Below are 16,664 nucleotides of genomic sequence, written 5' to 3'. Positions count from 1 at the left end.
GGAGAGAGCGACCGCTGTAATAACCTCAGCCTGTCTCCCTCTTTCTCTCACTTACAACGCGCGCACACACATACACCCATACACCCACGTACGCACACGATCACGGATACGGCACACGTACGCACACTCGCGGCGAATTTCGCGAAAAAAGCGACGTTGGCAGGGTTAGACACGGTACCTGGTCTACCTGGACGGCGTCCCGGTGGCACGACGACGACGATCCGCGAAGACTCGCCGGCGGGTATCCGCGAAACTTTTCGAAAGCCCACTCTCACAATGGAATCTTCCAGTAGACTGGCCGAGCCGGCGCGGCGGCGGCGGCGGCGGCGGCGGCGGCGGCGGTGGCGGCGAGCGGAGCGGAGCCGTTCTCCCTTGCGTGCGCACCCACCGTGCGCGGCGGCCGTCCGGCTTTTTCGACGGGGGGAGGAAAAAAAAGACGCGATTTCGTAACGCGTACGACCGGTGACACTGAGGACGGGGGCGCGTCCGCGTAGCCGGCGCGAGACACGCTGTATGTCACCGGCACGGCACGGTAGCACGAACGCAAACGCGGATCACGGTACGTAACGCGCGCGCGAGCACCGCTGATGACAGTTCGGGCTCCTCGGCTCGGCTCGGCTCGGCTCGGGCGAGCAGGCGAGCTGTCACTCTCTCCGACTCTCCGCCGCGCGAGAGTCGAGCGAGCGGAGCGTCCCGTTCGTGCCACTTGCCGCCATCTGCCGTCGCCGGACGCGAAGCCGAACTTCAAACTTCAAACTCGTTCGAACTGTTCGAAGCCCGCGAATGACGCTCGCTCTCGAACCGACCGCCTACCCTGATGGAAATATTTCACTGAAATATCATAAAATTTTACTGATCATTCTCTCAATTAACCCCATTTCATTGTCGTTCCATCATATTTCAATAAAAGTTCAGTTTCTTCAGTTAAATTCAGTGAATTTTATGATAACCAACATAAAAGAAATTTTGTTATTACTTTTCAACAGTATAATTGAACTTTGCTTATATTACTATTCTTTTATATTATTATCCTATTATTATGAAATAATAATGAAATGGGGTTAATTGAGAGAATTCCAGTAAAATATTTCTATCAGGGTATGGTAAATCGAAAATTGCGAAAAAGATTTCGCAGGGACTACCCAGGTAGAACAGCAAGTCACAATAAAGTCAAAATGACGATTTTTAGATCATTTTGCCATCATTTTGACTTCATTGTGACTTTCTGTTCTACCTGGGGATATATTTGTTCGTACTGATAAAGAGACGATTCTTACGGCAATTTTGTAGCAATCACAACGATTATTTAGCGATTTCGCGCTTCCGTTCAGCAAGTAGGAACGGCGATCGTGACTGCCGCGCAAAATAAACGCGATCGCTAATTACAATCGCGTGTACCATTTAGCTCCACGCAATCGAGCTATATGGAAAATCCATTGTATGAGTAATATACCACGGTTCCATCTCTCGATGGAACTGTCGCACGCTCGCGACGATATACCAAACATATACATATATACATCGTTATACATCAAACATACTCGGTGACGTGATTTTCTATTAAGCGTGCGGTATGATTCAAGTCCTATAATTATACCTCGCTTAGAGCGGCGCGAAAAAACGTAAAGATCGTATTCGAATGTCTCTCTTATGTTCATTTTTATCAAATTAACTTTAATCTCGGTATTTTAACTTCATTACTTTTTATCTTTTTCTAATTAAAGTTAAAGTTAATCTACATTATTAGAAATGGACATAGGCATTGAAATCTGAACTCACCGGAACTATACCCTCGATGCAGCCGAGATCCCGGTCGATGAAACGACGTCGATCGCGAAGATCCGCGACAACCGAAACGTTCCGGCGAAAGCCCGTCGCTTTAACCTGGCATTCCTGAGGGAAATGTGCGTCGCTGTACGTTCCGAACGGGTAAAATTCGCGATTATTTGCGGAGCGATCGCGCGCCGTGTAACTCCGAAGTGACGCGCCGCGTAAAGTGTCATGGCGGCCGGATTGAGCGCGGCCGCGCGACATCGAACGGTTTGAATATCGAAACGGTTTGAAATGGGAAACGACTTAGAATTAGACTTTCTACGCAATTTTGACAATTTACGATGACTTTCAAACCATCTCTAATATTCACTCATCCTTCTTCACTTTATAATAAGCACTGGATAAATAAGAGTCGTTTTTTTTCTCTATTTTCGGGAAAAATTTTAAACCGGCTAGATTTTTACACATTAATTCAGGAACGGACATCTGAGGTGATTTTTACATTTTTTAAAATGTATTTCTTTCGGTTTTTTGTTTCTCTTTACTTTTTTCAAAAAATGTTGAGTAAATCTATGTATACATGCAATATGTTTACATATTGTAAATAGTATCAAATATTAATAAATTATAAAACAATTAAAATTATGCAATATGTAATTAATAACAATATGTAAAATAACACTTTTAATTGGGGTGGAAAAATCACCCCTGGTGACCATTTGTGCAAGAAAACATCAGACGCTCGTTCCCGGGTTAACAAAGTCGATTAACTCTTTTTAAAAAGCATCATAATAGCTGAATCGCAGTTTCACTAACTTTTTATTATAACAACTTGATTTCTCTCGTACAAAAAAGGAACGTTTTCCAAACGTTTACAATACGCAACAACTTTTCACCTCTCAGACGCATACGTTCCCATTGCAGTTTCACTTAATAAATAATATCATTCTTCGTATTATTCTCTCGGTAATTCGTTCTCCCACGCACTTGACACAGGCGTGCATTTATTTCCTTAAAACAATGCACGCGCCTCCCGCGTCGGCCAGACGATCGACATCCCTATCTTTTTGACATTTTGTTTCGTCGAGGTTGATGCAAACGTATCCCGATGTAATCTCACAATGCCTAAATTGATGTTAATCGAAACGCATGCAATCCATTAAAATTCAATCTAAATATTGCGAGTAATATATTCGTGGATAGCGGGAATTTACCACAAAATATTGAATTAGAACCTGCTGACAGAATATTTCTATGACTATTGGCAATTCGCGTAGTGTTGCGCCATGATAATGGTTACTGCGACGACAGGTGGACGTTAATTTTTTTAAATTTATTCGCGATTATTGTAACCGCTTCTTGAGTCTTTGTGCGATAGCTGAGACGAGCGCGGCGCCCTTGCCGCTTCCATCTTCCGCATGGATTAATTTGAACTGCGATCAGAACAAATACATTTATACAAAAGAAACTTTCATAGAAAGTATTAAGTATGTTAGAAGTAAATTCTTATATAGTAAAAATAAATCATTTCCTATATAAAAAGAGAATAAAAAAGTGCGTTGTCAGAAACAGTATGTTTAGGCTGCATTCGCTTTGGGTGCTTTCGTGCTGAAAGCATCACTCCATCTTTTTTCAACATATAATGAGCAATAAAGATAGACTGACGCTTTCAGCACGAAAGCGCCCAAAGCGAACGCAGCCTTAGAATTCTCATCTTTAAAGGCAGAACGCTGTTGTATTTTGCGATATAATACACTAGAAATTTTCTCTTAACTCTTTATCTAAGCAGCATGTTTTCTAAGCAAAGAAGCGGCTTCATGATTTGCAATTAATATCCATTTTAAAACTTATACATACCTTTCGTCCTGGAGCGAGAAGTGAGATGTACTGCTTCATCCAATTTTCTAATCGAGGATGATGCTTGTAGAGAGATCCATCTACGGCGATTGTCACTTGTTCCTTATCGATACGATCTAGCAAACTCGCAAGACCTTGGACAGAAATCATCGATGAGATTATTAAATATTCGCTTCACAGGCGCTGTTTAAAATAGTATCGTTTAAGTGGCTCTACTAACGTACATATCGACACTAGAAGAGCTGCGCGGTTAGAGGCGACCTCGCACACATATTGAACGATTCTGATATCATCCTCGTCCGGAATGATGCCGAATTTCCCAAGGATCTCCTTCGTATTACTGACGCCGCCATCCACAGAGTCCCTGAAGTCACGAAATTAAAGGTAAAACTGCGAATCTTTACGGATCAAACGGTTAATTTGAACTTATATGAGTGAACTTACTGCTCGATGTGCGATATCAGATCGGTGGTAAGATTACCGGGTGTTAGGAGGCTGTCTGATGTAGATTCTCCTACAAACAAAAGCCCCTCTTTGGTCAACTTCGCAAGTATCACGCGCACCACCTCACCGAGATATTTGCCAGCAATGTACTTTTCAAATCTAAGAAGAAGAAAAAAGTCTCAATAATGTACAAGGATCTTTTCTTTTTTATACGAGCCATCGCGCCCTAGAAGCTAATTTTAGCCTCAAAGATTCTTGTATAAAGTTGCGCACCTTTAATTTTCTTGACTTATATCACATGCAATTCAATAAATAGGACATTTTCACTAAACACAATCGTTCGACGTATCATTCTTTATGTAATTGATAAAATGATTATATCAATTATATTATTAGTCATTAAAAAATGTAATATCCAAAATCTTAATTTTTTTCGTACAGATACAGGCAAACTGATAAAAATACAATATTATCGGAAGTGATATCCACTTGTTGCAAAGAGAATTACAACCTAATTAATGATAATGCAACGAGTTTGTTCACTTACGTAAATGAATTCACGATAAGGGAATTTGCGTCGTTCTCGCGATCGAAATCCGTCTTGATGAAGTCCAAGACGCCGTTATCACCGAAGGCGCCCCACTCGATATCAATGATAACCTGGAGCAAGGAAAATTAGATCAATAACTTGTAGATGTTTCCACGCTGCGAGTACAGAAAGAGGGAGAAAAAAAAGAGAGAAAGTCAAAATTGTGATATAACATTAAAAAGATTATTAGTATAAAATAAGTATGAAATAATTCTTTTTAAATTCTTTATCAAATAAGAAGCATAGTTTTGACTGAGAAAATAGTGGCATCTATCTCTTCTTTTTATATCATATACGTTATTTTATTATATGATGTATCGAGAATTTACTTCTCTCTCGCCGTGTCTCTCCGTTTCCCAATGCTCGACCCGATCCGCCCGTTCCAGATAACAGGCGTTGCTGCCAGTTCCCAGAATAAGTCCGATCGCCGTGTTATGATCCAAAGTTGATCCCTGTACCAAGGTACCCGTTGTGTCGTTTAAAACGGCTACGACCTTCACCTTTGTGTCGCCCCGTCGATCCAACGCCTCTCGTAGTAGCCTCACAGCGTCCTTGTTTACAGCATCGGGGCAGTTGAAAGTTTTGGTCCATGTCACCAGAATACCGACGTCCAACGAGTGTTGAATCGTCGGGAACGAGAAGGTAAAGCCTGCGTAATACGGGTCGTCAAGGTTGGAAGTAGAAGAGCGTGCAATAACGTCGGACAAACGTAGATAGTTATGCTAATAGAGCTGGTTACATTAATATATCTTTCCACCGATTTCCTGCGGCAAACAAAAGTGTTTTCTACGATACCTCGTCGCGAGGGTCGTTATTTATAGACTATATCGCGTGTGGCAATTCGCGTTAATTAAAGATTTCGCGCGTTCGACATCCTGACGCGTACCGTGGACGCGGAACTCAATTTACCGAGAGGAAGCTCCACGTCCTGAAGACCCTGAGAAATGACGAAATCACTGACACACTCAGCCAAATAGTCAAACAGGGGGATTGCCGAGCCGACCCTTAATTCGGACCCGATGTAATATCGCTGCACCTCTTGTCGTATGGGAGCACCATGGGCCAATTCCAACAGGAGCACACGAAAGTTGGTGCCGCCGAGATCGAGTGCTAAGTAAAGACCTTCTTCTACAAGTATTCAAGCATACATTTTAATTATCAGTATTAAATCGATTATCAATATCATATCTTCAATATCTATTGGTATCTTCTTTCTGATTATGATTTTTCGATCTTTAATTATCTAGTAAAATAAAACTTATCTCTTTATCATCCAAAATAATTTACCGTGTATAATATATAAACTATAAAATTGTAGAATGTATTTTTATATAATTTATATTATTATTTTAATATAATACACAATAATATTATTCAAAGATTAAAAGCAATTTTCACTGAACAGCTTTGCACAAGCTTTAACAGATATAATATTTCGAGCATCTCATCGCATCTCTTATTTCGTATAAAAAATTATTGAAATTCTTATAGGGTACGCAATATAGTAAACTCTGCTAGACAAATTAATGATTGATATCTGTGTAATTCAATAATTCAATATAAAATTCAATATATCAATATATTAAATGATTCAACATATATTATAATGCAAATATAAAAATGAATATAAAATACTTTGATTGTGATATTTTTATTGTCGAGAAAGGATAAACAATTCGGGGTAGTTAACCAGTTTCGTTTTTCTGTTTCTCTGCTGTTAATATCTTTGCTAAACAGTGATAAGATTTATAATAGGATATAAAGTGCACGTCAGAGTGATACGCGCTATCATTACGGAATTAAGCTTAGAAACTTCGTTAATGACCTGTTCCATCGAGTAGTTCCGGTATATAGGTGTTCTCCATCTGCAATGAGGACGGTTGCTGGTGGATTCCCTTATTCATTTCCGAAATGAAAACATCCTGTATCTTCCTAGCAGTCGCTGCGGAGAATCGCATCTTCGCCATGTAGTTCTCGACCTGCGAACAGAGTTTTTCCCTTTAAAAAATGTATTGCTTGTGACGTATGACGTATATGATACATGCGTGTCGACATAGGATTTTTATGACAGGCAATATCATCTCGTCATCGCAAAAAGAAAAAATTTTCCTCGATCCATAAATTCTGTCGGTATCTCGGCATACAAGTATATCGCACGGAGTTACGAAGGCACGATATTGTTTACATCTTACGTTATGTATTACGCAGTTTCTAACAGAATTCTGAACAGACATACCGCAGAGAAACTTATGCTGCACGTGCAGCATACAAAGTGTCATATTCTGAATTAATTACATCGAACGTAACGAATCAGATATATACGCACACATTCAAATAGATGTTTATCAATGTTTAAGAATTTTCTCGTGACGAGATTAATGAATTACTGTCTCTCACATATCATACAAGAACAGCTACTTATTATTATGTATGAGTATAAGAAACTAATTTAATAGACTTGCATAAATTATTTTTTTTATGAATTAATAGTTTTTCAAAAGGAAACAGTTGTATGTAGAGTACGCATTCTTGTAGTACTACGTTATATTTTGTTTACCAAAGCAAATCGATGTCATAAATCGAGAAAATGCTGAACTTAATTACATATTCATAAACTTTGCGACGCTCATAAAAATAATTCGTAAATATTATTGCAGGATTTTTACATTTAACATTATGTCATTAAATAACTGCTATTGATATTTTTTTTTAAATCTCATTTTGCAAAATAAATTTATGAAGAAAATTTGATAAAATTTGTGATAAAATTCTTATTATTTCACTTTATTTTAGAATTAGAAAATTAAAAGATTTTATGCGCATAAATGAAATTATTATGTGATCATATATTTGCAACAAAATATGGTTGATAATAAATGTGTCACAATAAAAGATTAATTTTTTCTCTGTCTCAATAAGTTACTAGGAGTCCGCGTTGTTATCTATAAACAGATAAACTGTTCGTACGCCTTCAACTTTTAGCAACACCCGATTACCTCTCGATAACCTTATAACTTAGAGAGCAAGATAAAAGTTGTGACGAAATCCATGATAACCCCGAAATCCGACTTGATTCACTTTTATTTGAACTGTCCTCTGAGACGAGACCCGCATAATTATATATAAAGTATGCAAGATTAAATAATCACAATTTTCTATTAACCGAACGTAAGGTTAATGGACTTCCTATTATACACATCACATTTTGATGTGTATACAATTGTAGAAATCTCGTTAAAAGCAAGTTAAAACAAAAATACATAATCGATGATTTTATTCTAGATTTTGGATATTATTTAAAAATTTTACGTAGAAGATAATGTCTATTGAAATTTCTGCGTAAATATTGCATAATCTTACAATCTAAATATCAGAGATTAGAACGTACCAAATTTTTTTTCTCAAAAAGTTATTTTACATTTTTAATCTTCTTAAAAAAAAAGAAGATATTTAATCGTATATGTGATATGATCAGCATAATTAAAAGGAAGAAATAGAGTCTGTAGATAATAGGCTCATGTCACTAAACTCTTAATTAATATATCGCGAAATAAACGTCACATGTGTTGTTGATTATTTCATTTCTTTTATGTACATCCAGACTGTATGTAATAATTAAACGGCCATTTCCCTTCTCGATTCGTGTTGTATGTTATGAAAAATTAATGGGTTTAATAATACTTCAACATTAAAAAGAAACTTACGTGTAACATCTAAATGAAACATTTAAAAGAATAGATAATTTATTTTCAATTAAATTATTTTAAATCTATTATTTACAAATTTTATTCAGACTTAAATCTCTTATTAATTAGAAAATCTGTATCGCCTGCCATTTACATGTTAGATATTCATTAAGAGAAAAGGAACAATCAAACAAGCGAATGAAAAAGTTGAATTAATAATATATCCGATATGTCCCCGATACACTATCTCTAATTCTTATAAACACCAAAAGACAAAGAATATATGCAATGAAAGGAAATAATTTATTTCATAGTTTTCTTATTATCTTATAGTAAAAATTGAATCAAACATGCCATCGTTAGTTTCATTACATATATTCTTCATTACATATATTCTTATCAAGTTTCGATATAATATCAGCCTTCAACTTCATCGTACGATGGATTAAGAGAGCAGAAGTTCAGAGTAAACATGGAATTGAAGATAAGACGAACGAAATATTAGAGAAATTCAAATAGTGTCGTTACACTCACTTTTTGTCGTCTAACATCGTCGGAAAGTATCAACGACGATACTTGAATCGCCTCATGAAGTGCATGGTCCGCAGGAACGACCATGTCGAAACGTTATCGAGTCTCTGAAAAAAGAAAAATATTGATAATCATCAATAAAATATCTGATCTGATTCGAAGCAGCAAAGTAAGAATAATCGCTTAAATACGGATCTTACTTTCATAACTGATCTTTTGATTATATTAAATGAGTGCACTAATTGAAATGAAACTGTTTTGTTTCATCGATTAATAGTTTTTGTCTTGAAAAACCCTAACAAAGAATTAATGTAAAGTACAGACATGTATAACAAATTTGTACATGCTTGTATTTCAACAAAAAAGTATTATAAAAGTATTATAAAATATAACATAATTTTATCGTCAATGGATTATCATAAAATTGCAGTGTATTGCATTTAGTTTCGTTCTAAATTAAATATCGGTGCGGATATTGCTTTATAGACACAACATCTGCTATCTCAATTCTGCCGACGCGTCGCTCTAATATCACGACAAATTAATTTGCAATAGACATTCGAGTCTATCGCAAGTGTCATTTTCTCAGCAGGACCAAAAGACGATCAGTTTTATCAATATATTTTAAAAATACAATTAAAAAAAAATAATCTAGTAAAATATTCTCCACTTTTGAACAAAACATATCAATTTAATTAAATTACCTTCTTAATTTTATATTTTATATTTTTCTTCAATAAATGTTCTGTACAATAATATTTTTGTGTAGAATTAGTAAAAATTGAGATTTCACGTTCAATATACGTTAAAAATATGCAACTTAATTTAATGAAGATGTCTGATATATGATAATTAATTATGTTTATTTTATAACTTGGCAAGCTATGAAAGATTATTAATCTGGTGCATGCAATTTCTGATAACATGGTTTACTTGCTCATAAATTCTGCGTCATCTAAGATAAAGTCTCTCGCTGTAACGTATCATTGCATGTCACTATAAATCAATTAACGTTCTCGATTAATGGGAAATCGAAAAGTGGAACGCGCGTTGCATCAGCGATTCTACACGGAAAAGTACTTAATTAGCTAAATGTTACGTAAATTCCATATCACTGAATTTTTAACACATATTGTAATATGAATTTACAAGATAATAAAGTAATAAAACAAATCACTCTCAACTGGGATGCGTCAAAATGTTGGAAACAAATAAAAATAAAGAAAACTTGAGTAGTTTGTTGCATATTTCTAAAAAATATTGAATAGCGAAATCACAAGAGTCTAGATATCAAATCACACATGAAAAAGTATTTCACTGTTAAAATAGTATGGCTTTCGATCGGTTTATCAATAACGATTATAATCGGGATCACTCGATTACTCATTGGATATTAATGCAATCGAATGTGAATTTGAATATCAATTTATGTTACATATACTTATTGCATACATCGCCAACGCTAGCGATACGAAGGTACATCGTGTATGCATAACAACGCGTTTATCTGTAATCACTTACATGCCTATATAACAGTAAGCCCATGAAAGTTAAACCAGTCGTCTTTTGAGCCCGATCAACTGGTTCTGGTAGTTTGCCTCTCGCATGCCATCGTTACATTTTTCTTATGTTCGTCTCACACACAGTTCCTCTGATTCAACTCTTAAAGTATAATCCGAGAGAAGAAATTCTATACTCATCACATTATTTAATTTGGGCATATATCTGTCGTAGTGCATGTATGTAATCATTCACAGACCGCGAATTTTCTATGCGTTTGAATAATTAAATTCAATAAGATATAAAAATAGATAATTAAGTTTTATAAAATATATAACTTCCATTTTTATGGTTTAATATAAAAATTCGATAGTTTGATTTCAAAATTTGAAGATATTAATTATTTAGCAACCGATGAAAGTGATAGTCTGAAAATTCACACTGCAAGTGCGTTTTGTTTATCAACTACAACATGATCTGGTCTTACATCATGTCGTGTAAGTCTGGATAAATCCGAAGCAGGTAAAGACGAGGCTGCGGAAAGCGACGAGAATGTTCTTTCCGAGCTGCAAGCCGGTAGCGAATGAGACTCCATTGAAATCAATTGGAAGGTGCAAAACGTCAACCGAGATAATTCAGCCAGTTGACCCGCCGAGATGATTCTAATCCAGAGTGCAACACGCACACCCGTTGTCACCCCCTCGTACTCGACGATCAAGCATGGCATTTCACTGCATCTTCCTCGATCGATTGTGACGGATAGAAAACTTTCAACTGATGTGATTTGCAACACGGCGCCGTTTCCTGACATTCTCAGCACATCTATCTTTCATTTATCATACTCTGCACCAATCAGCTAATCAACGATTAAAGATTCTGACGTAAGCATAAAGGGGATAGTCTCACATGATGAGAATAATGGAGTTGCAAGAATCTCGCGAATGATCTAACCGACAATGTTATTGATAGTTATTATTGAATATTATGTAACTTCAAGGTTATTTTATGCATTTTTACAGGAATTTATTTATTAACTAGCGAATTTAGAGAATTTAGTTTGACAACATTTTCTATTAAATATTAAAATAAATTTGTTAAAATCAAAATTTAATTAATATATATATTCTTTCTATATTTCTTAAAATTTTAATATTAAATATTGGTAACTATTTATGTCAAACCAAAATTTTATTAATATCTGAAATTAAAACTGAATAATAAATTTCGCTGATTTCGCGAAAATCAAAATTTCTTCTTCTTCGATTATATAATAGATGCCAAATTATTTGTATGTATGTATATATATATATATATATATATATATTTATTTATTTATTTATATGGCTGTACTATCTTGAAATTCTTTTATAAAAAATATTATATCAACTTTCGATAAGAATATTTCTATATGTAGCAAACATGTCTGTTGCAAAACATTATATATTTGTTCAAATAAATATATTAGATATTATGTTATATTCATAGTATGAGTTTACTACAAACCAATATATAAAAATGGAGCTATAACTAAAAGCAAAGAAGTTTAAGTCAAATAATTAATCAAATAATTAACATTAATATCGAAACGTAAAGAATTTTTATGTCATTTTCAACTTTTAACGTTTTAACAAGATTTTATTGTATGTTCGAGACTAGAAGATAGAACAAAAGCAGGAAGTACAACGTATGATTTGTCTTTCGTTACGGCAGCAATGTATGTACTCCAACTTGCCGATATTGTACATTGTACAACTCTTGAAGATTAGGTTTGGCGTGAAGTGCACTCCGGTTATCTAATCGCGTGCGCTTCTTCAAAGAGTACAGTTCATAAATACCCTGCCTGTCGTTTGAATAATGAAAAACTTCCGTAACTCACGACCATTATCAGCGGCACTGAATAAATTCTGGTCAGATCAAGGTGCGTGGGAGCCGAATACAGAAACATTCACAATTTCACATTCTTATTTGTGAAATGAGAATTTCTTTTCATATATATATATATATAAATATATCTGTCGTATTCGAGATTTATAAACAAACCAATCCTGCATTAACGATTAATTTTCAGCGACTAGCAAAAAAGGCTGCAGCATTTTTTCATTAAAGAAGTCAGTAACTTACTCATAAAAAAATGTCAAAATGATAAATTCAACAAATCTTAACCACTGCAGAGTTGGTGAGTTTTGAAATAGAACGCGTATAAAAAACGGGTGTATAAAAATAACGCGACAACTGAGACGACAAACTCTGCATTCCTGGAACGCAATAGATAGATAAAAGACGTCGCATAAATGACATTGAGTAGTGTGATAACATTCTGTCAAATAGACAAGATTTAATGGACATCACGCGAATTGACGTAGAACGATTTTTGCTGCAATTTTCATTTCCTTATAATTGACGTCTTAATAACATATGTCGCTGCGAAAATTAGATGAAACATGCAACACAGTTCGATACCATCTGTGAAGATGATCAAAATCTCGTCGCTAACGATCTTACGTAATTTACATGATGTTACTTATTTTGAAAGTCGCTGGCTAAACACGATGATAAAGCGGCGACTGGGTTTTATTTTCAATCGAATCGAGAATCAGAGACCTCATGATGCTCACGCTATCAGCTGGGAATTTTAACATTCGTGAAATAATTCTGCATAAGTTTGCTATTTTGCGCGAAAAAACGTGGATTTGTTTGCGTTTCTCAAATATGCGCGTATCGTTAGCATTACATTAGCTGGCAGCATATGATTTATTTTATACAAAATGCAGCGAATTTATCGAGGCAATTGAAATTTTTGCAATTTTTATAGAAAAAACAAGTGTTGGAAATTTTTATTAGAAACATTATATTTAAATTGTAAAAAAAAGATATATAATTATATGATATAATAATTCACTATAATTTAATATTCGATATAATTCAATTTTCTAATTGAAAAAAGAAAATTGGATATTTTTAATATAACATATATAATTAAATCCTTCTTATAAAGTATCGAAATTTTAATATAGTTTTACCACAAAAATTCCATGGAAATTTTTATAATCGCTTTCAAACTCGCTTATCACAAATACATGCTATTATATTCCAAATGATATCGACAAAGAACTATTCAACGTCTGCAAGGCCGATAGACTTCTGTCCACAATTTAGAAACGTGTGGTCCTTGAAGTGAGCTCACTGATTATCGTCGTGATAATGCATGGTTCCGATTGCGTAAAGATAGAGAAACTGAATATGTATTGGGAAATTCTGAATTACGCGGCAAAACGTTTCAACGAACGTCACGTGTTACAACTGGTGTAACAACCGGCGACAGCGCACGCAACATAATATTTCAAGGACCCACGTGGTTCTCGCTGAGAAAGTAAACATTGAAGAAGCGAGCCCGCATATGTTGATGAGTTTGATATCTAAAACGAGATGATATCTTGACTTTTCGACGTCCAAGTCGGAACACTGCGATCATGATACATATAGCGATAAATCGCTGGAAAATAATTCGCGAATCTCATTGGAATATCACCGCGTGGCCTTAGAACCGTCACAAAAAGATATCATATCTAACACGATTTCTAATACGATAACCGCGATTTATTTTTATAATAGCTGCTATTTTGTATATTTTTGCTATTTATTGGAGAAATAGTTTTTCTTTGGATTCCGTCATTCAAATTGAAACGTAAAATTCGCTGATATTAAAATTCAAATTGCCAGTTACAATGTTAAGAACAACAGTTTGAAAGTGACTCGAATCGGAAGACAGAATTTCGAAACACTGATGTTGATTATCCACGGGATATTGGATCAATATATCGTAATCGCATGTAACTACTTTCTTTCGAAGTAAAACTCCAAAATGTGTGGGATTTTTATCATGAAACAAAACCGCAAAAATATCAGTACTGCTCCTTTTTTTATATATAAGAAAAGAAAAAAATTCTTTTACATTAGAATCTTTAAAGATATATCTAATATAATTAGAAATTAATCATGAGAATTTATATTTGCTTTGACATATCTATTATATTTATATCAATAAATTTCATATGTAATTTTATAGAAAACGAAACTTGTGTGTTGAATAAATGAAAAAGTTCATTCAAGAGAAACAGACTATAGTGTCAACGCTAGAGGCATGCCAGTTTGCCTATACTGTGTAACAATGAATTATCGTATCTTACGAAGATATTTACTTTACATCAAACCGTACATCAAAACAAGTTTTTCTTCTTCAGTTCAATATTCCATACTCATTGTCAACAGTCTAGTGAAAAGGCTTTAAAGAAAACCGCTACGACAGACGCCCTCGTGACAAGTCCTCGCGCGATTCACGAGTATCGACAGGTGGATGGTCCAGGAATTGTTCCAGTTTCAGGGAGACAGGAGGGCGCGTTTAACGGCGACACTACTGACCCAATTTTACGAGATACGGTACGGTACCTGATTTCGCACACGTGCTATACCGCTTCCGCTGATCTCCGGACCGATCGATGCGAGACTGACAACGCTGGCTGCTGGTTGCTGGGTCTCCGCGAGTCTGGCTCTCCGTCGCAATACACGCGTGAATGGAGAGCAGCGAGAAGTGTACTCTCACGACGGGGCCGAGCGACTGGTCGTGCCTCCGACGAGCTTCCAGCGTGACCTACGATCGTATGGCGGGCCTGGCCCACGGCATCCACCACTACTGGCCGTGCAATGTGCGTCACGCATACGTCTATACCCCGGCAGCGTGTAAACGTGTAAACGCGTAAACGAACGGGGGGTCACGCGGGCACAGGCGCGACCCTACCTCGGCTCCCAGTGTCTTCGTTTGACGTTCTACGCTTCTACGAAACACAGAGAACGACGTTCATGATCATGTACAAGCACTACAAGCACGCCCGTGAGTTGCGATGAGTTGCGATTCGCGAATTGATGTTATACTTACTTACTGTCGAACTCACGGGCGCGCTTGTTGATAAATTCGGAGCCGAATTTGGAGTCTCAGTAAATATTTGGTCAAATGTTATTTTTCTTTCTTCTGTAGCTTTCCGACTTCTGTAGCCTTTCACACTTGATATCTCTGATGTTGCCGAAAGTTAATCGAATTAAAACTCTCAAATCCAAAAGTTAGAGTAAGATTGATTCGAAATTATATAATGATATTTCTTGAGATTATTTATATTAACAGTATCCTCTTTTCATTTCTCCCACTCTGTTTATGATTCTGAAATACTTTCGTTAAGGAGTAATCAATTTCGAATTAATTAAAGATGTTTAATGGTTTGATTCGACTAATGTGAAGTATCGGTCATTGACTATTTAATATGAACGTGGTAAAGAAAATAATACATGCTTGTGAGATTATGAGCACAACTTAAAATATTGAATCTTAAATTCTCTAAAATTCTCCCCTTAGTCTCCTAAGAGACAAAGGGGATTAATTACATCTCAGAAGTTATTATTTATCACCAATATGCTAATTGAAGTATAGTAAGAGAAAAAATCCCAAAATATTTAATTTTGAAAGCATAAAACAATCAAATACGCTTTTAAATATAAGAAAGCTACGATATAAATAATATTATTATTTAAACAATTTGAAGATGTTAAGAAAAAATTGAAAAAAATAAAAAGAAATAAAGTTATAGAATCTAGTCTGATGACTTTGAGTCTTTAATTCTTCCAATTCTAATTTAAAAAAAAAGGAATAAACAAAAGGATCTTAATTCAAAATAATTAAATGTTTAATCGGGAAATTAATCATTTATATAGCGTTTTTTGTTTATAAAAAAAAATTGAAAGAATTCTAGTATCGGAGCTAAGATTTAATATTATTATTATTGCGATACTATTTCAATTGCGCAGTTACTTATTGACTATCCCTTAGAAACAAAACTTCAATGTTTTGTGTTTTAAAAGGTAAAAGGTCGAATTATTCCAAAATTAAAAAGATCTGAAAAATACTTAATTCGCGACTTTAAGTCACCCGTACATTTGACGAGATATTATTAGACACGCTTATGATCGCACGTGCCTTACGCATCTCGCGTGACAGTCACGTCAATCCATTCATTCTCAGTACTCACGTATCTACATGCACGTGTGGCGACACAAATAAATACGTTGATATCACATGGAACACATGGTTCATCATCGGTCAAACGAAACCTATTAACTGTTCGATTTTTTCATTGTGATTCGTTTTATCTTTGACTCCGACTTTTTGTTGCATGCGTTATCTTAAATTTAAAAAATATATTAACGTCATTTCATACCGACGTTTACGTTACAAAGGA

General features: G+C 35.4%; 2 protein-coding genes across 5 annotated transcripts in view; both read right to left on the bottom strand.

The window, feature by feature from the left end:
• The window catches only part of Sesn (Sestrin), a 169,176-nt gene extending 166,741 nt beyond the window's left edge, over nt 1-2,435 (bottom strand). For 2 of the 4 annotated variants that reach the window (XM_071712883.1, XM_071712890.1), the window contains exon 1: nt 179-2,435. The gene's annotated coding sequence lies outside the window, so the exon portion shown is untranslated. The remainder of the gene's footprint in view (nt 1-178) is intronic. The other 2 variants (XM_071712896.1, XM_071712902.1) reach the window with 1 other exon arrangement.
• A 138-nt stretch (nt 2,436-2,573) lies between these two features.
• Nucleotides 2,574-15,048, bottom strand: LOC139776355 (hexokinase-2). The gene is made up of 10 exons (XM_071712930.1): nt 14,827-15,048; nt 8,884-8,987; nt 6,489-6,642; nt 5,573-5,791; nt 4,993-5,312; nt 4,622-4,734; nt 4,075-4,233; nt 3,855-3,994; nt 3,631-3,764; nt 2,574-3,206 (listed from the first exon to the last, which is right to left on the bottom strand). Exons 2-10 carry the CDS (start codon nt 8,965-8,967, stop codon nt 3,117-3,119), a joined length of 1,413 nt encoding a protein of 470 aa, XP_071569031.1. The 5' UTR covers nt 8,968-8,987; nt 14,827-15,048; the 3' UTR covers nt 2,574-3,116.
• Nucleotides 15,049-16,664: the final 1,616 nt, after the last annotated feature.

The sequence above is a fragment of the Temnothorax nylanderi genome, unplaced genomic scaffold (assembly GCF_030848795.1).
Source record: "Temnothorax nylanderi isolate EJ_2023f unplaced genomic scaffold, tnyl_v1.0 TNYL_tig0005_pilon, whole genome shotgun sequence".
NCBI lineage: Eukaryota > Metazoa > Arthropoda > Insecta > Hymenoptera > Formicidae > Temnothorax > Temnothorax nylanderi.
This window is presented reverse-complemented; position numbering and strand designations above follow the sequence as displayed.